This window comes from Vicugna pacos, chromosome 21 (assembly GCF_048564905.1).
Source record: "Vicugna pacos chromosome 21, VicPac4, whole genome shotgun sequence".
In the NCBI taxonomy this organism is placed as follows: domain Eukaryota; kingdom Metazoa; phylum Chordata; class Mammalia; order Artiodactyla; family Camelidae; genus Vicugna; species Vicugna pacos.
Window position 1 is genome coordinate 3,580,988 of NC_133007.1, and position 23,775 is coordinate 3,604,762.

The 23,775-nt window shown below is 43.5% G+C and overlaps 1 protein-coding gene and 1 long non-coding RNA gene across 2 annotated transcripts in view; one reads left to right on the forward strand and one right to left on the reverse strand.

Moving 5' to 3' along the window:
• NIBAN1 (niban apoptosis regulator 1) overlaps positions 1-23,775 on the forward strand; it is a 144,720-nt gene that overhangs the window by 93,225 nt on the left and 27,720 nt on the right. The window contains exon 6 of the mRNA XM_072945936.1: positions 23,229-23,344. Within this exon, the coding sequence (XP_072802037.1) occupies positions 23,229-23,344 (116 nt within the window). The remainder of the gene's footprint in view (positions 1-23,228; positions 23,345-23,775) is intronic.
• Positions 304-13,754, reverse strand: LOC140687927 (uncharacterized). Its single transcript, XR_012062550.1, has 4 exons — positions 13,261-13,754; positions 8,584-8,785; positions 1,027-1,068; positions 304-509 (listed from the first exon to the last, which is right to left on the reverse strand). It is a non-coding gene; the product is annotated as an uncharacterized lncRNA (long non-coding RNA).

A 23,775-nucleotide genomic window follows, 5' to 3' on the forward strand; every position in this document is an offset into this window, starting at 1 on the left:
CTCATGGAAATTAAGAAACTGGTTTAAGGTTACAAGGCTATTAGATAACTCAGCCCAGTTCACAGATAGATCCGTGTTCTTGCTGCTGTGATAGGCAGGAGTGTGTTTAGAGTATGAAGTCAGGAAACCAGGGTATATGCTGAGAAAATTGGGTGTGTGTCACCTCCCAATGATTGAGGAGAGGAAAAATCTTCAAATATCTTCTGGCAGAGAGGAAGGATTAGGCATCTTTTGTTTTACTCCAGAAGGCAGAAGTGTCTCTTGTAAATGTAAGTAATCCGAATTATGAAATCACAATTGCAGTTGCTTGCCTCTAAGAGTTTTATTTCATTAAAAGAGGAAATAAAATCTGTAATTCAAAACTACTAAAAGCTAAATTTGAGCTCAGTTAAAGCCCGTGAGTGGCAGCTGCTACATAACATCTTCTAAATATGCCGTCACATTCGTGTTGTGTTAGAAGGAACAGCACTTCCGGAACGATCGGGTAAAGCCTCACGTCTGTTTCATGTCTGCCAGAATGAAAATAAAATCAATCTCATCTTTCTTCTTACTGTTTTTCTAAGAGTAAGGTGTCAGGAGTTCCAAAGGAAGATAAGGTCAACTGGTGGGGTAGGAAAGGGGAGTCGCCTTGGAGTTTAAAACCTTCATCAGGCAGAGGACATTGGAAAAGTCAACCAGTAACACCTATAATATTGCGGCGATGAGGTGAGAGTCAGCTGCTAACCATGGAGTTCTTGGAGCTCCTTAGAGGAGGCATATAATGTTAAATTAATAAAACCTGGTGAGAGATGGCACACTGGCTACGAAGTGATGGGAGAAGGATCGAGAGACCCAGTATTAGCCCGACTGGTGGACTGGCTAGTTGCTTCCCAACACAGTACAGAGGCTGATGTTAGTTGAGCAAGGGAAGAATTTAAGGATAAACAGGCCATGCCAAGGGGAGGTCTGCAGGTAATTATCTAACACTGTGTACTTTGGCATGGCCTGGTGTTGACCTGGCACGAAGAAAGACCAGCTTAATCTTACCATCCTTTCTTCTCCTTGAACGATCTGTCGGTGTCCTTGCACCTGCAGAGAAAAGGGTAGGACATTTTTCTTTCACATAAAAGGATGCTTGGGACACTTTGCTTTCTCTTGGTACCATAAGACAGCGCAGTGCTAGTCACAGAGGTGCTGGGGAGGCTGGCTTTCTGACGCTCGCTGATTCCATTCCAGAACACAGAACCAGGTTAAGTCTGAGAAATTGTCGTCATCCATACTCCTTCCCTTCCTCTCTCTCTTCCTTCTGCCAACAAATACTGAGCACCTTCAAGCAGTTGCTAGGTTCTGGGAATCCCATGGTGTACAAAACAGACATGACCCTTTTGCCTTCTTAGAAGTTACAACCCAACCAGTAATGATAAAGAAAACAGTTAAAAATTGAGATGTGTGTATAAAAGATGCACCGAAACATTATAATAGATTGCAGATACTGACAGGTATATAAAACAAATAAACAAGTTTATACCGTACAGCACAGGGAAATATATTCAATATCTTGGAGCAGCTCACAGTGAAAAAGAACATGAAAATGAATATATGTACATTCATGTATGACTGAAGCATTGTGCTATACATCAGAAATTGACACAACATTGTAAACCGACTATCACTCAATAAAAAAAATTATAATAGAAAGGCTTGATTTAGAGTGGTTCAAGGGAAAGGTTCTGAAGGATTAACACGGCAGGTTAGCCTTGAAGAGTGTGTGGTCTTCAGTCTGTAGGCCAAATGCGGCCACCGCCTGTTTGTGTGTGAAAAGCAGCCCCACCGTTCCCCTGGATACCCTAGGACCGCTTTCTTGACTCTATGGTAGAGTTGAGTAGTTGTGGCAGAAACTGTATGTCCTGCAAAACCTAAGTTGTTTACCACTTTGCCGTTTACAGGGAAAGCTTGCTGACCCCTGGTCTAGAAAATACTTGAAAATAAGAGCTATGGCATTTCATTTGCCCCTTGTATTTTCAGGCAGTGTGGGCCATGGACTTTGCATGACAAGTGTTTCTGGGCATCATTTTTTTTTTTAACATGATGGTGTATGTCTCTTTGTGAGGCTGGTTTTAAGCAAAAAAGCTTTCTCTGAAACTTGACGTGGCCTAATTCAGGTGGATTTTCAGTTTGGCATGGGGATCGTGAGCTTTACGTTTGCAATCAGACTATTTTGGATTCAAATCCTGGCTTCACCACTTAGGAGCTGTGTTATTTACTCTTTTTACTATACAGTTTTTCATCAGTAAGAGTCCTGGCAGTGCTGACCTCATTTAGTTACTGTGACAATGACGTGAGGCAGCGCGAGAGCGTACTTAGCGCAGTGGCTGCCATATGGCAAGTGCTGAATGCACAGCACGTGTTACATTTACTTCTAAGATGCAAAATATTTTTGTAAAATAACACATCAATTTTTGTAATACTATCCCATAAGCAGTGTTCATAGTTTTTCTGTTTTATTTTCGACCCTAATAAAACACATTTTTTCGTGATGTCTGAGGATAAATAAATGCAGTGACATCTAAGTCACAATTTTGCGATGTTTGAAGTTGATGTTATAATATTTTTAAATTTTTAGCATGTTTACAAAATTAAACTTTTTAAAGCTCTAGAAATTTGAGGGGTTTGCCTACAATGTCTCCCCCATCTCCACCTCCCACTGCTGTGCTTAGGGGGTGGGTAATTCTTGGGAACTCCCTGTTTGTTCCCAACTGCCCGCAGCTTTGCGTATCTCTGAACACCCAGAAGGCACATCTTCCTCCTCCTTGTTCCCTCAGTCTGCAACCCTGCTCTACAGTAACCCTACTGCTCTAATTCCAACCCCACCCAGCACTACAGATCTTGGATTTATTTTCAGCTCTTCACGAGAGGGTTTATTCTTCCAGTCTTTTCTTATTTTCTCTCTCTTTTTCCCTCTATCTACAGTCCTTGTGCTGACCTGTCCACTTCCCATCCATTGCACTCTGAATTTCTGGCTCTGGTTCCAATTCCCTGTGGCTCTGATGTGCGGGAGCACGTGGGTGCTGATTGATTATCCTTTGGAAAGCTAAGAGGTGATGGGCTGGCAAGAGTGAAAGCTGACTGCTCTGCACACACCCTGCTCAGCTGGACCCTGTCCTGTTCCAGACCTCAGTTCCCTGTTGAGCAACGCAGTTTTCACTATGCTGTTCACGAAGCTGGCACCCAGCCCTTCCCTTAAAATGCCTGCTTGGTGGCCAGCAGTCACCCAACAAATTTAGCGAGCATTGCCAAGCACACCAGCAACGCACGGCAAGTGAGCGTGCCTGCACGCTGTGGTGATGTCTTCACCGCATCATGAGACTAAGCATTGGCCTGACTGCCTCGTCAAGAAAGAGAGAACGGGTGAAACAGGAGTCAGGCAGTGGGATGCAGTCTGCTCCTGCTTTCGGCCTCTTACTGGTTTATTTCTCTAGGCTGCATGGTTCCTGGGGAAATACAAACGTAGACTTGCGTTCTCTGAACCCAGGGACAAGGGAGGCAGGGGCAGCGGGTGATGGAGCCAGAGCTGGAGAGAAGCTCAGCGCGCATGCGCTCCACTGCCGTCGGGGTGCGGACGAGGCCACAGGGAGGCCGGGAGCATCACCCACGATGGCGCACAGGGAGAGCAGCGCTGATAAACGTGGGTGGGCGGCCAAGCAATTTGCGGGCAGTACAGGGTTTTAGTGAGCTACACGATTTTTTTGAGATGAATGTTGTTTCCCCCTTTTTGTTTTATTTTATATTTTGTTTGGGAGGAGGGAATTAGGTTTACTTATTCGTTTTAATGGAGGCACTGGGGATTGAACCGAGGACCTCATGCACGCTAAGCATGTGCTGTACCACTGAGCTCCACCTTCCCCGCTTTGTTTTATTTTATCTTAAAATTCTCTCATCTGTGTCTGTCTACCTAGCTGACCATCCATAGACATATATACAAAAACACATAATTTTATAAAAATGCATAAATCAGATCATATCATAAATTCTAGCGGGTTTTTTTTGTCTTGTTCTCTCTTCCCAGTCTCTTCATTCCTCTGTAAACAATATTAAAAACCCTGCAAGTATCTTTCCATATTTTTCTCTGTCTATATACATACATTATAAGGGTTTATTTGATCACTAAAAAAAAACTTTAAAAAAAAGGAAAAAAGACTATATGATATATAACAGCATTTTGTTTTTATTACTCAAGAGGGCCCTGTGGAAATTTATGCAAGTCAATTGACACAGTTAGGGTTCATTTGTTAGTGGCTATTTAATATTCCATGGTTTGTGTCCTACGTGCAAGTGTTCTCTTGATGGCTTGAGCTGTGCTTCCAGCTTTACCACTGTAATCCATGGTGAGATAGACACTCTTGTGCATGGATCCCTCGCGCTCTTTTATTTTTCTGAGGCAGTGTCCAGAAGGAGGATTGCTAGGGTGAAAGGTAAATGTATACTTAATCCAGTGGATGCGGCCAGATGAATTTTCAGGCGAGCTGTAACATTTCGCATTGCTGCAGTGTATGGAGCTCTTTTTCCTGCATCCCTGTCACCAAGAGCCCTCTTTGCTCTTTCTCCACCACGACAAGCTGACAGCGGAGGTGCGAGTCTCCTTGTTTGAGTGACCTTTCCCTAACCCCCTGAGTTCAAGCGTCTTATCCAGAACTGACTGGCCTTTCGGATTTACTCTGATGTGAACTGTCCATCAATGCTCTTTGACCATGTTCATTTTCATTCGTTCATTTGTCCTTTTGTATCTCCATCCCCACTCCCTGTTTCGGTTATTTTCTCATAAGAGCTCTGAGAAAATTTAACGTATTAACTCTTTTCCACTTCTTCATTTAAAACAGGTTTTCAAATTCATCGTTTATCTTTGGCTTTTATTTAGCTAAGCATATTGTCATTAACCTTTGATTGTGATATATTTTGCCATGCAAAGATGTCTCATTTTTATACAAATAGGTCTACCTTCTCTTTTATGGTTTTTTGATTTCCTGCCTTTGTTAAGAAGATTTCCTCTGCCCCTGGATTATGTATGTAATTTCCCTCAATTTTTCTTGGAGTTTTTGTATTGATTTATTTTTAACATTTAAGTCTCTAGGCTGTCTGGAAATCATGTGTGTGTGTGTATATATAGATATATATATATATATGCCAGTAGTCTAAAAATTTCCCTTTAAATGGATAATCAATTCTGTTAGCACCGTTTATTAAATCTAGCCTTCTGCCACCAAATAACTGAATAAGCTACTATCTTTGACAGACAGAATTTTATATATAATCTGGTGGTTATCTAAGTATTCTCTTCTCTTTTCTTTTCTTTTCCATTGATCTGTTTATTCCCATGTTTATTTTGACTTGTAACAGAAGACTTCTGATTCTATGACAGTAGATTTTTGCTGTGTGCTCTTATAGCTGAAAAGAGACGTCTCCCCTTACAATTCATTCATGTTACATTTTTCTTTTTTTTATTCTTTATGCTTTTTGCCTTTTTTATTGGGTTATAGTCAGCATTCATATTATATTTTTCTTAACTACTTTAGGCATATATTCTTATGTGTGAATTCACATTCATTGTAGCTAATTATCCCCTAATGCTTTCTGGGATTCCAGTTGCAATCACATGAATTTATAAATTACTTTAGAAAATATTAACTTATCACATGTCATATTCAATGGGAGATTTTTTAAAAACCTCATTTTAAAGACCAGACTCGCACTGATGGGGATAAACTAAAGTGTTGTACAGCCAGACCCTGTTTTGTTGAGCTTTACTTTATTGTACTTTGCACAAACTGTATTTTTTTTTTTTTTTTTTTTTTACAAATTGAAGGTTTGTGGCAACCCTGCGTCAAGCAGGTCTATCGGCACCACTTTTCTAACAGCATCAGCTCATTTCATGTCTGTGTGTCACGTTTTGGTAATCCTTGCAATATTACAAAGCTTTTCGTTAGTAGTATATTTGTTACGGTGATCTGTGATCAGTGACCTTTGGTGTTGCTATTTCAAAAAGATGATGACTCACGGCAGCTTCAGACGATAGTTGGCATTTTTTAGCAGTGAAGCCTTTTCACATTAAGGTATATACATTTTTTAAGACATAATGTTATTACACACTTAATAGACTACAGTAGAGTGTACATGTAACTTTTATATGTGCTGGGAAACCCCCAAATTCAAGTAACTCCCTTTACTGTGAGAACTGCTTTACTGAGGTGTCTGGAACCGAACCCACAACCTCTCCGAGGTGTGCCTGTAATGTGTGCTTTTCCTGCCAGACAAACTCCAGGCTGCAGTCGGGACGCCGAGCGAAGGAGACGGAGGACAGCCACCGGCAGCTGTAGAGACACCACCGCTCTGTCCTCGTTCCTTTGCGCGGTGCCTTACGCCGCAAAGCAGCGTCTTGGTCACAGGGAGCTTCTTGCTCTCCAGGGCCCAGGGCTTTGGAGGAGCCCTGCTGGAATCCTTTACAACCACATAACCTTATATCTGCACCTAATATAAATTAAAAATGCTTTCTGCAGGTGGGTTTGGAGGTTTCAGAGCTCGGGCGTTTAAAACAGGGAGTGCTGCCTGCTGGCGAGCGGTCGTGTGTGCTCGCTGTGGTCTGCCTCTCGTGCTCTGGGTCACGCTCCTCCCTTCGCATCGAGCACCTGTCAGCTGCCACAGTGCAGCTTACCCTTGTCCACATAGCTCCCTGTCCCAGGAAAGCCACCGTCCCCATCTCAAACCAACCTTTCTCTTCTTCCGTAACTCCCGCGGTCCTCTGCTTTCTCTGATCGCGTGTGTCACACCCTTTACTGTGTTATGGATGGTCACCCACTCTTTGTACCACCTTTACCAAGCTGAGCACCTGCCTTGTGGTTGTTTGGGGCGCTAGGGTTACAGTGGTGGGCAGATGATGGGTTTGTCATTAGTTCCCACGCTAAGCTTCATGCCCATGAACCAGATCTTGCTCCTTTGTATTCAGAGAGCTCTTCACAGTGACTCACACATAGAATGTGTCCAACCAGTGCTTGGTGAGTGTGTGAATATATGACAGAGCTTAGGCCATGGGTGTAATAATTCTGGTTGAAATAATGCTTTTCTCAGTTCTACATCAATCATCACTTTTTTCCTACTTGAAAAATTTTTGAATACACTGTATTTGTTACTTTTCCCCTAAGTGTCATTGATCAGATTTTCCTAGTTTGCCAGAATTATTTTTCATTAACTAACTAAATGAATAAATGAATATTTTTTAGATCCTCAACTATGTTTAGGCACCATAATAAGCACTGGGGATTAAGTGGGGATCCGAAATAAACCCACATCAATAGCATTGCTGTTATTTAAAAAAAAAAAAAAAGGGAGTTGGCTGCATTTTCTCCAGATAGCATATAGACACAATCTTTTTTTAATTTTTTTTCCTACCCCGTTTTGTGAGAATTCTCCTTGTATTTCAGATGTAAGAGAGATTCTGCCGAAGTTCAGCAGGTGTTCTGCGCAGACTGTTCCATACGTAGACGTAGTTTTTGGTGCATTCCTGGGAGAGGGTGAGCTATGCTTCACCATCCTGACAGTCTCCCTTGACACAATATTTTTAAATCTAAAATTATGATCTCTATGAAACAGGGAAAGACATTAGGAGACTAAAAATAGATTTAATATTTGATACCTATATTTAAATTGATTTCTTACCTTATTTATTTTGTGCCCTCCCTCTTTTCTTCTTGGTGAGCCTGGCCAGAGGTCTGTCAATTTTGTTTACTCTTTCAAAAACACAGCTCTTGGTTTGATTGATTTTTCTATTATTTTTTAAATCTCTATTGTATTTATTTCCTCCCTGATCTTTATTATTTCTTTCTTTCTGCTGACTTTAGATTTTGTATATTCTTCTTTTTCCAATTCTTTTAGATGGTAAGTTAGGTTGCTTTATATTTAAATTGAGAAGTGTGTGAGCGTAATGCTGAATGTTCTAGATTTGTGATCTCGGTGTTTATGATTAGAAAAATATGGGAATAAATCGGGAATAATCAGTACTCCCAGTCCTTGCTACTGAAAAGTAAAAACTTTTTAAAGAATGACTACTACCAGTATAGCTCGGTTTTCTTCTCTGTTGTAATAAAATAAACATTTGTTTTAATTTATGTATTTAATTGTGTCAAGCTCGATAGACTTACCAATCAGCTAGAAACATGGGTCTCTACGAATGCTTATACACTCATTTAATGAGAAGCTGAGTGAATTTACACTGATCAGGTGTACAGTCATTTAGTCAAGAAACAGTTACTGAGCATATACTGGGTGCCAAGCACAGTCCTCTGTAGCCAAGATACAGCAAAGAGCCAAACAATGATCCCTGTGCTTGTGACAGTTACATTCTAGTTAGGGACAATAGTGGAGACAGCAGACAAGCCATAAACGTAAGAAATAAGCAAATTATATATGACGGAGAGTAATGAATGCTGTGGAAAAACAGCGGAGTGAATTAAGGAAGTTCAAGAGTGCTGGGACCGAAGGGGTGAGGGCGGGCTGCAGCTTAAAATAAGCTTATATTAAACACGTACAGAATTAAACAGAGAGAACAATGCTCACCTAGAACTCAGGAAATACGGACTTGTAGGTGCTGTCAAAGGAGATCCAAAGATGTAAGTGCTGGATTAGAAACCACAGCTGTGTGGAATGTCAGAGACATGCACTGCCCAGCTTGAAAGAAGAGGCCTCAGAAGACACGTGTGTGACTTCCCGGTGCTGCTGCCGACTCCCCGGCAGGTGCTGCTTGCAGAGACGCCCTCGGCTGTAGCAGGAGAAAGGAGGCTACCCGTGAGGAGAGCTGCCTGAGAGCGAACTCGAGCTCTAAAACGTGATATGTGCAAAGACTGAGAGGCTGTCTTCTGAATAGCTCAGACCTGCTTAGCTACTTTGTAAACCCACACGTGGAGCGTGGAGCGCCCTGCTTAGCCAGCACTGGCCGTTACTTTTGTTAGTAATGAGCATAAGTCTAGGATGACTTACATGGGGCTTCAGTTATTTAGTAAACAAATGCTACCCTGTTAGTAGGGAAATGACTAGGCATCAGGAGCCCATTCTGGTTCTGATTCCGTCTGTCTTCCTTACTGGCAAAAATGCCCTTGAGAACTGTGAACACGCATGAGGCGTTTACTTATAGCTAACACATCAGCGTAACAGGGACATACACACATTCTCTCTCGTATACATTCAGAAGCTTTGGTTCCAACACAGGAATTGGGGCTTTCTTTTCATTTCCTTTTTCTGTTTTACCACAAGGGTATTAGATCATTAAGCCAATTCTTCCAAATAGTCCCATGGAATGACTTAATTCCTTCATGTCATTCAAGTCTGTAGCAACTACTGAGACTGTCCACGGTGGGAACGGGAGGCACGTAAATCCATCACGCATTTTAGCTGTTCTTTCTTTTTGTTGGAGCATGAGAGCCTGGCGGACAATTTGCTGCTATAAATACAGCAGATTGTTGTAAGGCCGTATCCTGTTTGGAAGTGATCTCATCTAGTATGTCCGTTGGTGGTTAGCCGCACTGAGCAGGACGATTATGATATGGCACTGTTGTTAGGGAGCCCTCAAAGTTAAGGCCACAGGGATTCCTCACTGCCCATAAATAAGGCAGGGTTTGTGAGTGAGATATAATTGTCAGGGGTCTTAAACCCTAACCTTAATCCATGTAAGGACTTACTTTAGTCATTGTATTTCCTATTTTTGTGTATTATTCTGATCCTGGGATTGTTCCATTAGATGAAATGCGCTATATGTGTAATGGTGAGTCAGGGCTAAAGGCAGGTTTCTTCCTTCTTTATTGACTTAGAGGAGAAATACACCGAAACCCATCCTTGTACTGACACTGCTTGAATACGGCTCAGGTGAGCAGTGACGTGCTCTATTTTATTGTCTCCGTCCTCTGTCCCCACTCAGATAAACAATACAGCTCTTAAACCATGAGCTTTTAGAGCTGTGCCCCCTAATATGGTGGCCACTGTCCCCTTGTGGCTACTGATCGCTTGAGTGGTGGCTAGTCTGAATTAAAACGTGCTGCACGTGTGAAATATCCACAGATTTCAAAACCTTAGTACAAATAAAAAAGAATGTGAACTCTATCATTAATAATTTCTATGATTTGGGAGACATTGCTTTAAAGAAAAGATTCTATTAGAATTAATCTTAACTGTTTCTTTTTACTTTTATGATGTGGCTACTGTAAAATTTAAAATTGCGTGTGTGGCTTTCATTATATTCCTACCGGACAGTGCTGGTCAAGAGTCCCTTTGTCCTCCCACTTTTCCTTCCATTACCCTGGGGGAGGCCTTTAAAAAGTGAGCGTGGATTACACTCTGAGGCCCAGGGAAGGATCCGTTTCTGCGTGTGTGCACATGCATGTGTGGGTGCACGTGAGTGCGTGTGTGGGTTTGGTCAGGCTGGATGAGGGAAAAAGAAAGGGAACAGAAGGGAGCAGTTTCCACCGCAGTGGTCTGAGATACCGTCACTTGAAGGAAGGGGGAATAGCAGAGCACAAGCTAGTTCCCCGCAAGGAAGCTTTCCTCTTAGGTTTAATAGAGGGTGAGTCACTGACATCAGAAGCCTCTGAATTCAGACTCAAAGTACACAGAAGCAAAGGTTTAAGAATGATCATCGTCAGTGGGGAGGGGATAGCTCAAATAGTAGAGCGCATGCTCAGCTTGCACCAGGTCCTGGGTTCAATTCTCAGCACTTCCATTTAAAAATAATTAAATAAATAAAACTAACCCCCCCCCCGCAAAAAAAAAAAAACAAAACTAGGGAGAAAAACAATTATCATTGTCATTGTTTTCCTACCTGGTCAGCAAAGGTAATCAAGAACTGACCCATATTCTAATTGATTTTTCTGATTTGGACAAAATACGTGTTTTGTTCTGTATCACTTCATAAAAGAGACAGTTCTGGCTGAGATGGAATCTTCTAATTATCTCATAGTTTAGAGACAAATAAACACCCCAACAAGCATGATGGTGTTTCTGGAGAACTAGAAGATTTTGGAAGTCACAATGCTTTTGCTAAAAGTCGAGCTAAGATATCAGGCAGATTCGACTTTTTCAGGGGAAAAAAGGATATTTTAGAAACCAAGCCCAGATGACTTGTCTAAGTAAATGACTTAATGTTTTATATAAGACAAATCAGTTTTACTATGATCTTGTTGTAGACCACGAAATGGCAGGCTGGAATATTTTCACTACTTCATTGACTTAATGAATTAACATAGCCCAGGCGGTGAGCCCATTGGAAATAACTGCAAACTGAACAGTCATTCAGGTTAATGAAAGGGGAGAGGGGAGTGCGAAGAATTCAGATCAGCACTGGCCAATAGAATATGTAATGAAAACCACATGTGTAATTTAATATTTTCTAATAGCCACACTGATTACTTTCTGCAGCCAGAGAAAGATGCATTATTTGAGAGAGAGAGAGAGAGAGAGAGAAGGCTTAGTGGGAAGTAAAGGATAAAGTGGTCCTGCAGCTGGAACTTTATATCCCCAAGTTGGAACACTGTCATGGAAAGCACTATCTAACTGTTGAGAAACTAACTGTACGTGCAGCTTATCACAGAATTACACCACTTCACAACTGAAAAAGAACATCCAACAGTCAGCCTCTCATTTCAGATGAGATGAATTAGGCCCAGGGTAACAAAGTAACTCATATTAAGTCCCACAGCCAGAGTGGCAGCAGTAGAAGTAGCAGTCAGTTTTCATTCCCGTTAGACAGCTGTCCCCACTATTCCGCGCTGCCTCCAAATTGTTGTCATTAATTTCTTTGGTCTGTTCAGAAGAACACGTGGTGCCAGGCACTGTGCTGTGGCTTTAGGGTACAGTGGTGAATGTGACAGCCCTTGTCCTCAAGGACATTGTGCCACCCCATGACCTTGTTCAGTTTCATGGCAAGCAGGGGGTAATGATGGCTTAAAGGGCATCTCTGTCACAAGCCCAAAGGGCTCCCAGATGTACTGCAGGAGGCAGTAGAGACCTATTCTGAGTGAAACACACTACAGAATCTCTTTAAGGAGAGGACAAAACTCACGACCTCTTCAGTTGAAATCACACTGGAAACTGCTTGGTGGAAGGAGGAGGAGCAGGCTGGAGTTCCACCGGGCCTGATGCAGAGAAAGGCTGTTCCACTCACGTCAGTTAATTTGCTCTACAGACACCCCGATGTGGACCCAGCGTGGTTTGAGTCACAAAGTGCCTGTAACTCACTTTCCATTTCCTGTGCCTTCCCTTCTCCTCATCGCTTACGTGGGTGCGTACTTGGCATCGCTTAATCAGGATGTATGTGTAATTTTATAACCCGTCTTTTTGAATTAAAATCTTCCCCAAACTTCTTTCCTATAATGTGTCTATGTCATCATAATTGTTACTCTAGTGACTGCATAATATTCCACTCAGTAGTCCTGTCATGTTTTGCTTAAACTTGTTGTTAGCCAAGTTATTAAGTAAGATGCTCCTTGGACTTTACTGAAACTAGCTGTTCATGCTTAGGGTTTTCACAGTAAAATCACACATTTACGCTCAGTGTAAAGCCACGTTCAGTGGCTCCCTTCATGGGACGGTATATACTGCTCTAGGGCTGCAGGCCTGCAGCCATGCCGATAGCAAGAGACTCACAAATGTCCTTGGCTTAAAGCAACTTTACAAAATTGGTACGTATTGTGGGCTCAGCTAACCCAGAAATTACAAAGAACTCCGCTGGCAGCTCGGCCCCTCCTTGTAACAGGTCAGGAATGGGGATGCTGTTTTTATTGGTGCAAGACTGCTCAAGTTCCTAGTTTTTATGAAATGGTCTGGTCCCTGAGAACCTGAGGACTGTTGCATACTCCTCCCCAAACCTAAGGACTAGGCCGCGCGCTAGCCAGGCCCACCTTCCTGCTCAGGGAGGGTGACAGGTCCCAGGACTCCGTGGTGGCCTCCTCTACGCCTTAGGAAGGGAATGCGGCACGGGCGTTTGGGTTAAAAGTTACAAGTAAGGAAAGTGAGCATTTCACCCTAGATAAAAGTAGTTACAGCCTGTGCTGTAGTTAGACGTTTTAAATAAGTTTAGGTCTTTGTTGGTATTGAGTCTGCATGGGAGCAGAAACCTTTTTTCTGCCTATTTTATTAACTCTCATAAAAGTGAGTTATGTATTCATCTGAGCTAAAGCAATGACTTAAATTCTTTGATTTCCCCCTTTTTTTCCATTTTCTACCTGGGAGTGGTTACCTCTGGCTTACCAGCAAGATGGCTGTGAGAATCAAATGAGACGTAAACTGTAGAATCTGACAAGTGCAAGGTGGATGCTGGTGTTAATCACCGGCGATGACTAATCGTGATGCTGAGCGGAAAACCCCCGGAGAGCGGCAGCCGACGCCCCTGCACTCTGTGAGCCTGCTAGGCTAGGATGTGGCGAGGCGGCGCCAGTCAACACCAGTGATTTGTTCCCTAGCGTAAACCTGCCCAAGTCATCCTGCTCTCTGCCTTTCCTTGCGGAAGGCATGCTTCTGCAGACGTGGGAAGGCGTCCTGAGCTCACCCCAGGAAGGGCATCCTTAGAATCAGCCGGGAAGAATATCCCTAATATTTTGGTGTGCTGCAGTGACAAATTATACCAAGACCCAGGTGTAAACAGCGATCTCCAGGAATTCGAGCGTCATCAGAAATGAAGGACGAGTCTGTGACCAGAGGAGCGGCTTCCCTGTGCATCGGGAAACCCAGGCTGGCTTTCAGTGGCGTCCCGGTCGCGTGGGCGGCTTCTGCCTGCGGGGAGTAAACTGCACGGCTCCGCGCAACGTCGGCCAGAGGCTCGCGGCCGGGCTCCCGCGGTCTGGGCCGAAAGGTTACCCAAGCTGGGCGCCGCCTGTCAGCGTGACATCGCGAGCTCTTTTTACAATTCACATTTTCAGGAGGAAATGGGATAGTTTTCATTTGTTTTGCTTAGGTTTTGAGGCGTAATTATTTTTCCTTCCTGGGGCATTTCAGCATCATCGCCACAAACAGTTACGAGAGGACTGGGGGGCAGCATCGCATGCGCTGGCGTAGAACACAAGTTCCCCCGCGTGCAGCCGTGTGTGTTTGTCCTGCGAAGACAGGGCATGAGTGATGGTGTCACTTTGTCTCGGCCTGACTCTGCCCAGGTGTCTTAGACACAGAGGATGACGGATGCACTCTTTCAGGCCTATTCGGTGAACCCAGCTTCGCGTTGCAGAGTGTCTCCATGGCATTTGGAAAGTCGGCCATTCTCTCTTTCCTTATCAGGAGCTGGATTAGACTCTCCTTACTTTTGGACGTGTTGAGAGCATAGGTCATTTTTGTTTTTTACAGCTTAGGGGGTAAAATTAAGGTAAAGGAAAGATCATATACACTAAAGAAAACAAGACTGCCACAGAAGACACGTAGTCCACATCGCCACTGAGCACCAAAAAAGGGACAATGAGGTTCAGCCAGGGCCACATCGGAGGAGTTATGTCCAGGCAGGGATGACTGCTTCTGAAGTGAGCAGGGGTCCCCTCCGTGGGCAGACTTCTAGTTGTGCACAATGATGTCCTTATGAACCTGCCCAACGTGGCTCTTTATCCACATACCTTTGATAAAACTTCATCGTTGTCTTTTTATATGTCACGTTGAGTAAGTAGAAGGATTCGTCTGTGTTAAACAGGCGAGCAGTCGATGGAGGGGACATTTCTTAACCTGACAATGAGGGAACATGGTCAAGACACTAAGCAGTCAAGAACCACGGTCTTCCACTTTATCTCTTCTTTACGTGTAATTTGGTTCCTCAAAATCTGGGCTGTAAACTACCTGTGACAGAATCACCTAGAGAGCTTGTTTAAATGCAGATTCCTGGGCCCAGTCCCAGCCGTGCTGAATCAACATCTCTGAGGCAAGGTCAAGAATCACATTGTTAAAGGCACTTCAGGGGATGCTGAAGTTTGAGAGCCGCTCCCGTAGTGCTGGGCGAAGGAGTGGTTCTCAGAGTGTGCCCTGGGCTCATGGCGGCATCAACATCCCTTGGGAGCTTGTTAGAAATGTAGTTCCTGGGTCCTAGTTCAGACCTGCGGAATCAGAAACTCCGGGGTGGGGCCCAGCAGTCTGTTCTAGGAAGTTCTCTAGGGGGTTGATGCTCAGCAAAGTCTGAGATGCATGGGGTGAGCACCTGCATTCCCTTCAGTGGCGCTTTACCGCAGTAGGGGCGGGGCTCGGTAAGAGAATCTGAGTCGTGTGTAGTGCTTGGCTTTTGTTTGTAACCAGGAAACCTCAGTTTAGAAGGAACTTTATAAGGAGATGTAATCCAGCCCTCTCTCCAGTGTTTGAATTAATCCCTCCTTCCCTCCCTCCCTCCTTCCTTCCCTCCTTCCTTCCTTCCTTTCCCCTCTCTATGTGCCAGGATGTGCCAGGTCCTAGACCAAGGTGTGAGAATGCAACAACGAATGCAGTCAACAGTCCCCTGTCCCCTGAGAGCTTATGTAGACCATAAGGCGTATTTGAATGATGACACCATCAGCTATGAAATGATAACTGTTCTAAGCGCTGTGGGGAGGAGGTGCGTGACATCAGGACCGTGTACAACAGAGGGATTTTAAACAGTCTGTACACCTCCTACAAGGAGCATCTCTTCTTGGAGGGGATCTTTTGACATCTTATTGGACCCTATTTCACTCTAAATAAATCTGTATGTTAGAAATGTGTTCCCTATATTGAGCCCAAATCTGCCAGACTCTGTTTTGGACCACAGCGTCCTGACTCTGGTATCCAAACTGCCATAGGGCACATCCAGTCCTCTTTTTAACACGGTGGATCTTCACAGAGATGCAGATTTCTTCCCACAACCATGAAATTCCTCATTTGCTTGGTCTTCTTCAGAAGTACTCCACCTTCTTTTCTTTATTTTTAATTTTTTGGTCAGATAGTCTGCTGCTCAGCATGAGCTGGAAGTGTGTAATGATGAGCGCAGAGGAGTGTATCTGAGAATCCATCTATGGTCTCCCTTGTCCTTAGTGTATTTCACATTCCTGTGGTTCAGTCTCACCTACTTTGTGTACAACTGTATCACACCGCTGACCTCTGCTGAGCTCACAGTTAAGGGAGACCCTGGGGTTCTCTCTCTCTCTGTCTCTCTCTAACCATCTATCTATCTACCTACCTACCTACCTACCTACCTATCTGTCTATTGATAATTGCCTTTTCCAAGTTGAAAATGCTTTCCTCCGGGATATTAGTAATATCAGTTCTTTTAACCAGCACCCATCATTTAGGTTGTTTAACTATTTGATTATGTTTATTTGCATTATCAACCAATCTAAATTTCTTCAGTGTGTCAATCAAATCATACAAGGCTCTAGTATTTGCCTTGCTAAGATCTAGATACAGGACGTCTCCAAAGTCAGTGGGAGCTGCTCTGCCAGTCTAGTAAGTCTAGCTAAAGGAAATGAGGGTAGTTTGTCCTCATGTGTGCTAGTAATCAGCACTTCCTTTTCTCTGTTGACAAACAGCCTTTTGATATTTATTGACGAGTCAAGAATTCGTGAGAGCATTGCTTTTAGCTGGAGGAGGCTAGCAGTGTTTTCCTCTGTGGTTAAAACAAATCAAAATATCAAAATAATGGAAACACTTTTCTTCCATTTATTTAAGAAGCCTTTTATGTCCTCCGAGTAAGCCCTTGTGTCTTTGATTTTGCACCTGGGCAACACCATTGTAATTCATCCCTGAGTCCCTGGAGCTCCATGAGGTGCGTGTTGTTCCTTCGTTTAGTCCTCTTCTCTTCCTGGTGGGGCTGTGCTCACTACCCCAGATAGGATTTTGCCAGCACATGATATTTCAGGCTAGCGTCTTATAAAATGTGACTTAGAGACTTTTAGGTGATCCTGGGGCTAGTTGTCATAGAGCTATTATTTAATTTGCCAATAAATATCTGCTAATGTTGGTCATGCATAAATAACATTTTTAGTAAAAAACTATTACCATTTCATTTGAACAGACATCATTCATTTTTTTAATATTTATTTGAAACACATCTTTGTGTGTGTGTGTGTGTGTGGAAGTACTGGGGATTGAACCCAGGACCTCGTACGTGCTAAGCATGCCCTTGACCACTGAGCTGTGCCCAGCCACTGACATTATTTTTTTTTTCAGGCAGGACATTCTAAGGGGTTTTTTTTTTAATTCATTTTTTATTGAGGTATAGTGAGTTTACAATGTTTATATGTATGTATATTTTATTATTATTATTATTATTATTATTATTGAAGTATAGTCAGTTTACAATGTTGTATCAATTTCTGGTGTAGTTCGGTCATACGTAAACATACATATATTCGTTTTCATATTCTTTTTCATTATAGGTTACTACAAGATAGTGAATATAGTTCCCTGTGCTGTGCAGCATTCATTTTTAATTCCAATGAGGGAGGTTTCTTTGTGTTTTTAATAATGTCATGTCACAGTCTGTTTGGCCCTCAGTCTGCTCGCTGATTAAATGAGTGCTTTGGGCTAAATGTCTAGAATTACATGATTCTAAACTTTGAGGAGGAAATGAAATTTAAAGTCATTTTAAAGCTAAGCCACAGCGCACACGCACAGACACACGCACGTGTCTGAGCCTGTGAAACTGATGACATCTGATCAGGCGGCCGGGCTGCGTTAGTATCAGTTTCCTGCCACTTTTGCAAGACACGCCCATCAGGGAGAACTGGGCGAGGACGTGTTGGCTATCTCGGGACATAGCAGATAAGCTATAAGTTTTATAAGGAATAAGTTATTTCTTATAAAAATATGAATCTACAATTATCTCAAAATAAAAAGTGAAAAAAACCCAAACCTAGAGTGTTACAACAAGGAGCGAACAGGACTGGCCTGACCCGAGACTAGCTTAAACAGGTTAGTGAACCTTCCTGAAACAGTTTCTTTGTCAGTCTTAAAGTGCGAATGTGATACCTGCCTAATGGAACTGTCAGATGGATTATATTGAGATCGTGTGAACATCTCACATGGTTTCTACTCCATGATCGTATTCAATGAATGTCGGTTCTGTTCCCCTGTGCCCTTCGCTGTTCTGTAGAGGAAGCTAGGGCAAGCCGTCTTGCTGCAGCTCTCCTAGAAAAGCCGAGGGACGACCTGACGCTGAAGACAGTTCCGACGTACACATTAGTGAAATGAACCCCATAGCAGTGTCGTGAGTCATACTGTTACATAACCTTGACAGGTCACCAGGCAGATCAGCTAGCACGGCTTGGCACCGCTTACCAATAAAATAAAATAACAAGGCAGCTTCCAAACCCAGCCTGAGTCAGGGAGTCCCAGCACGGCAGCCAGAGTCAGAGTCCAGGATGACTACATAGGCCTTGGCGCTTGAGCCCTTCAGTTGACTCAGGCATGCCATAAATCTGTGCAAGTGGAGAAAAACAAAAGCGGTTTCTCTTTGGCTGGCTCCCTGAATAACTGTCCCCAAGGGGTCTAGAGAAACTTTCCTTCTCTCGCAAAATCCTTAATCATGTCTCCCAAATACAAGTTTTCCATGCAGCTGCACAGATGAGAACTAGGAGAGACCATGGAAAATAGATCTGTCTCGGTCCTGACGATGTGGCTGTTGAGTGAATGGCCAAGATGTGTCTCCCACATGTCTCCTGAAATGTTTACGGTTTCTCAGGGCTCTGGCCTCAGCCCTGATCTGATGAATGTTTTATCAGTGAGTTGGATAGAAATACAGAAGGCAAGCCCCCCCGATTTTTGGACGACGCCGAGGTAAAAGGGAGTCTGGGGACAGAGTTACAGTTTTGTGATGGCTTTGGCAGGCTCTGGGGCACAGAACTGATTGTGGTAAGTTGTAATTTAATAAGGGTAATGTTAAAACCTGCACTTCAAAATCAAAAGCAGAAGTATCCGTTAGAAAAGGCTTAGATTAACAAGGGTTTTATATGAAAAAGGTGCAGGGGTTTTACTGGACTACAGAAAAGGTATGAGCCAACAATATGATGTTGTTGTATTAAAAAAAGAGGCTCATATGTGGAATTTTAAAAAAATGAACATAAATGCAAAACAGAAACAGACTCACAGACACAGACTACAAGCTTGTGGTTGCCAGAGGGGAGGAGGTGGGAAGGGACAGACTGGGAGTTCGAAATTTGTAGATACTGACAAGCATATATAGAACAGATAAACAAGATTATACTGTACAGCACAGGGAAATATATACAAGATCTTGTGGTAGCTCACAGCAAAAAAGGATGCAACAATGACTGTAAGTATGTTCATGTATAACTGAAAAATTGTGCTCTACGCTGGAAATTGACACAGCATTGTAAACTGACTATACCTCAATTAAAAAAAAAAAAAGAGGTTAAGGACCAGAAAAAAGAAAGTCATCTTTCTACTTACATAATTTGCACTAATTAGACAATACTTCTTGTATTATGTTCAGTATAGGGTCCAAATTTAAGGAAGATGTTGACAGGTTGGAATTGTCAAAGGGAAAAAAGGAAAAGGGAGGGTCACATTTAAAAGATCCAAAAACTATATTGTTTAAAGAATGATTGCAGGAAAATAACAATAATAGTTACTGTTAAAATAGTGACTGTGGTTCTCTTTTAGAGTTACCATGTGGAAGAAGAGTGATTTTATTCTTTGTCCATTTTACTCGGCAAGGCAGGGGCAGGATTAGAGAGCAAGAGTTCATGAAAACAGATTTTGGCTCAACAGAAGGGGAAATTTTCAAATAATTACAGCAGTTCAGTGACAAAAAAGACTATTTCATTAAGCTGTGAGTTTCCTGTCACTGGAAATATTCAAGCTAAGGCTGGACAAGTGTCTGTCTGGGATTCTGAAGGCTCCCAGCACTGAGCAAGCTTGGGGTGGGTGACTTCTGAGATCACTTCGAACACCCATAGTCTATGATTTAAGCAAGCACGAGGGCCAAGCCTCCTTATGACATGCCGAAGCCACTTTTTCAACTCTTGGCTCTGGTTCTGACCAGCTGTGTGACCTTCAACCATGAAATTAATTATTTCGTGTTCCAGTTTCCTCATCCATAAAGCAAAGGAGCTGGCTTTAATGAAGCCTAAGTTCTCCGCAGCACATCTGCCTCTTTGAGCATCCTCATAACTGTGGCATGTTGGGAGCATAGAGTTTGAACTGATGCCTGCCATTTTTCTAAGTCAGCTGGCAGGAAGAAGGCTTACAGATCAAAAACCATTGTTGATTCTGGGGGCCATTGAACTGACTCTCAACTTCTTGTTGGCAGGAGAGCAAGTGGCTGATTGTGATCCTGGAACTTGTTCCCCTGGGATCTGTGGCAGGAAGTCGATTAAAGAGCTGATAATCTGGTTTCTCTCAAACACCTGTACAATCTGGCTGAGGTCAGCAGTACCTCTGCAAACAGCTTAGAAGAAATGAAGCTCACATTACCATGGCGATGCAGTTCTGTCTTTACAGAGCAAGCCTTTGTTCTTTATTTCCTTAATGACCTGGCAGTCACCGTTGAACTTTGTTTACAATTATGAGAACCAATATCCGTAAAGCAACTTAGTATGTGGCAGATACTGATCTAAAAGTTTTATATAAATTAATCAGTTTATAAGCTGAAAATGTAATGATGAATCGGTGATTAGATCCTTTTTCCCTTATGGAAAAGGAGTTAGTTAAAATCCAGTTTAAGTCTGTCTTAACGGGAGAGTCCAGAGTTCAGACCCTTGCCCTCATTCTTTTAAACTTCACTGCTGTGTTCAGTGACTGTGATTTCCTTCATGCTCCTTTATTGGATTGCTACCACTTTTCTTCTCTGCCTGTATTAAGGCGCCTCATCCCGCACCGTTACTACCTTCTAGCTCTTCTGTTTCTTCTTTGACGTCTCTCTAACTCCCACATCACTGCCCTCAAATCCCATTTCTTCAGTTATTTTTTCCAAAGATCTTTGGAAATGCAGCTCTCAGTGGGAGTGTCATCGCTGGCTTTGACGTGGATATAGATGGCATGGACAGGATTTCAGGTACCTCCTGAAACACCAGTTACGAGGTCAGCTGAGGGAGAAAGAAGTAAATCTATGCTCCATGTAGGGACGTGAAGAACCTAAAACCTCGCTCCCAGGCTCACAGGCCTGGCAACGCTCACTCCATCAATGCACCGCATTTTCTTCCATCTCTTTGTTTCCTGAGTTTGGAAATGAAAACAGCTGTTAAAAGTAAGAGCACATGAGTCAGTTTTGAGTCTCAGTGTCATAATTACAGCTTCCGTCCCTGTTGGTGTATTTCTTCCCAGTGGGCTGAACCCATATCGCGGCCCCCTTCTTGTCAGTGTTACACCAAGACCTTAATTTGTGTTTTCCGAACCTCTAAGATGAAACTCTAAGCCAATTGCCAAACCAGAAAAAAATAGCAAGGAAGAAAATGCTTCAGTTTAAAAACCGGATTCTTGGCCTGCCCTTTTTCTGGTTTAGATTTTAACCAAAGCTTTACACTGACGTCAGGAATGTCAGTTGCTGTCCGCAGTTTTGAAGGTGGAGCTTCTGGCTTCCCGGTTCTCCCACCGTGAAGAACTCTGCTTGAATCTATGGAGGCGGTGCCAGGAGTTGTGCTTTCTCCTTCCGAGTTCTGGGCCTTATGACCCCGTAAGCCAATCTCACAAGAGTCACGTGCGATCTGTTCGCTGATTGTCCCTTTTGGAAGCAGACTGACCCTCTTTTGGTTCTGCTCAGTCCTCATATCAACCTTTCCATCCCTGACTGAGCAATCCCACTGGCTAAAGCCCTGAAGGTCCCCCCAGTGAACCAGCTGCCTTCAGCGGGCCGATCTGGTGTTGCCCTGCTGATGCAGACCGTGTGCTGTTGGCAGGAGAGCTCCGGGTCCTGTCGGGGGAGAGCCGGAGGCAGAAGACTCAGCCCTTTCAGTCACGTCCCTTTACCCACTTTATTCCCCCTTTCTAAGATTTGATTTCCTTATTGTTAGATTAGATTACTTCTAGAATTCACTTCCCTGCCAAGATTTCTGTAATTCAGTTATCACTGTGTCCTCCATGAGCGAGTCTTATATGTTGAAAGTCCTGCTGCTCAGTTTGGACTGCTCTAACACACACCAGCGTCTTGGAAGTCCAGGATCAAGGCGGGGGCAGAGCCTGAGTCTGGAGAGAGACAGAGAGACAGAGCGACAGAGAGAGAGAGAGACAGAGAGAGACAGACAGAGACAGAGGGAGAGACAGAGAGACAGTTTTCTTACATGGGCTCTGACTCCAACATGAGGGCTCTGCCTTCGCGACCTCCCAAAGCCTCCATCTCCAAATACCATCACGCTGGGCACGGGGGTTCTACATAAGAATTTTAGGAGACACAGGCATTCAGTCCACAGCAGAAGTGAAGCTATTTGCATGCCTGGTGTGATCTGCGGAATTCCGGGAAAGCCGTTCGGCACACGTAAAGTCTACCATTAGATATCCACCCCTTCGTGGTAGGGTATTATTTCTCAGATATAACACCTTCTAAATGTATCAGAAAGGCAAACGCATAACCTAGTACGTGAGGTAAGACCGTACAGCCCTTGGGGGCAGGCTCTGACGGCGGGCGCCCTGCGTGCCCGCCCCGACTAGCTGTGTGACCTCAGGCAACTAAGTCAGCTTTCTGCGCTTTCAGTCTCCTCACCTAGAAACTGCAGGTGACAGTAACACTCACCTGAGAGGATTTTGTGAGGTTTCAGTGAAATCTGTGACATGCTTAGAAGAACAGCATCTTGCTATATAAGTGTTAGCAAGTATCATCCTTCATTTGCGTAAATCAGTGTATTATATTGATGTCCCTTTGACAGCAAGTTGGTATCAGGTCACAGAAAACTTGGAGTTTTGTTTGAGAAACTGAGAGAGATTCCTTGGGTACGTGAAGCTCTGTTAAGGAACGGTCGGCCTCAGTGAGGTGTTATGGTTGGTGGTGCCTGGTGCCTGAAGGAAGCATTTACAAGAGAGAGGAAGAGGGAAAGATTTGCTCAGGTCCTAACCAGTATGTCCAGCAACTGACAGAATTCGTCAGCTGGTTTAGTGAGCAAATAACGTGATGCACACCTGCAAATGAACTTTGAATTCAGTACTTGCTTAACTTGTCTGTGTCTCGTAATCCCACCCCTTGTAACATTCAGGTAATGCTAGGTCTCTGAGCCATTACACTTGAAGAACCACAGGAAAATGTAAGATCAAGTATTGTTTCTTTGCTAAATGCCCTTGCCTCTTCCTTTTAGATTACTCGAAACAGACAACATTTGAAGCCCAAGCCTTTTTGGAAGCTGTGCAATTCTTCCGACAGGAGAAGGGACACTATGGCTCGTGCGAGATGATCACTGGGGATGAAATCCAGGTAACATGGGGCTCAGAATTTTGGATCCTTTTCTGAGTGGCAGGAGGTCAGGGTCATAAAAAAAAATTTTTTAAAAAGTTGCAAGAATGGAAGATTTGGTTCCAAAGGCCACTTCTCTCCTTGCCTGGAAGTGTTTGGTCAGTAAGCTACTAGGCATCCTCCGCAAAGACCTCCAGACCAGGAACTAAGCAGGGCAGCCCCAGACACTGCAACCACAGTGGAAAAGCTACTTCTATTTTTTTTTTTTCTTTCTGGAAAAAGCATTATCCTCTCCGATGACCTCATGCTTCCATCCTGGAAGCAAATGTGAGCAGCGAGGCATGGTGCAAAGTGCGTGGTGAGGCTTTAGGTCAGCAGACTTGGGCTAGACCCTGCCAGGATCCTTAGCCTCTTTTGGTCCCCTAGTGGTACTCCTGGTACTCCGTCTGAAA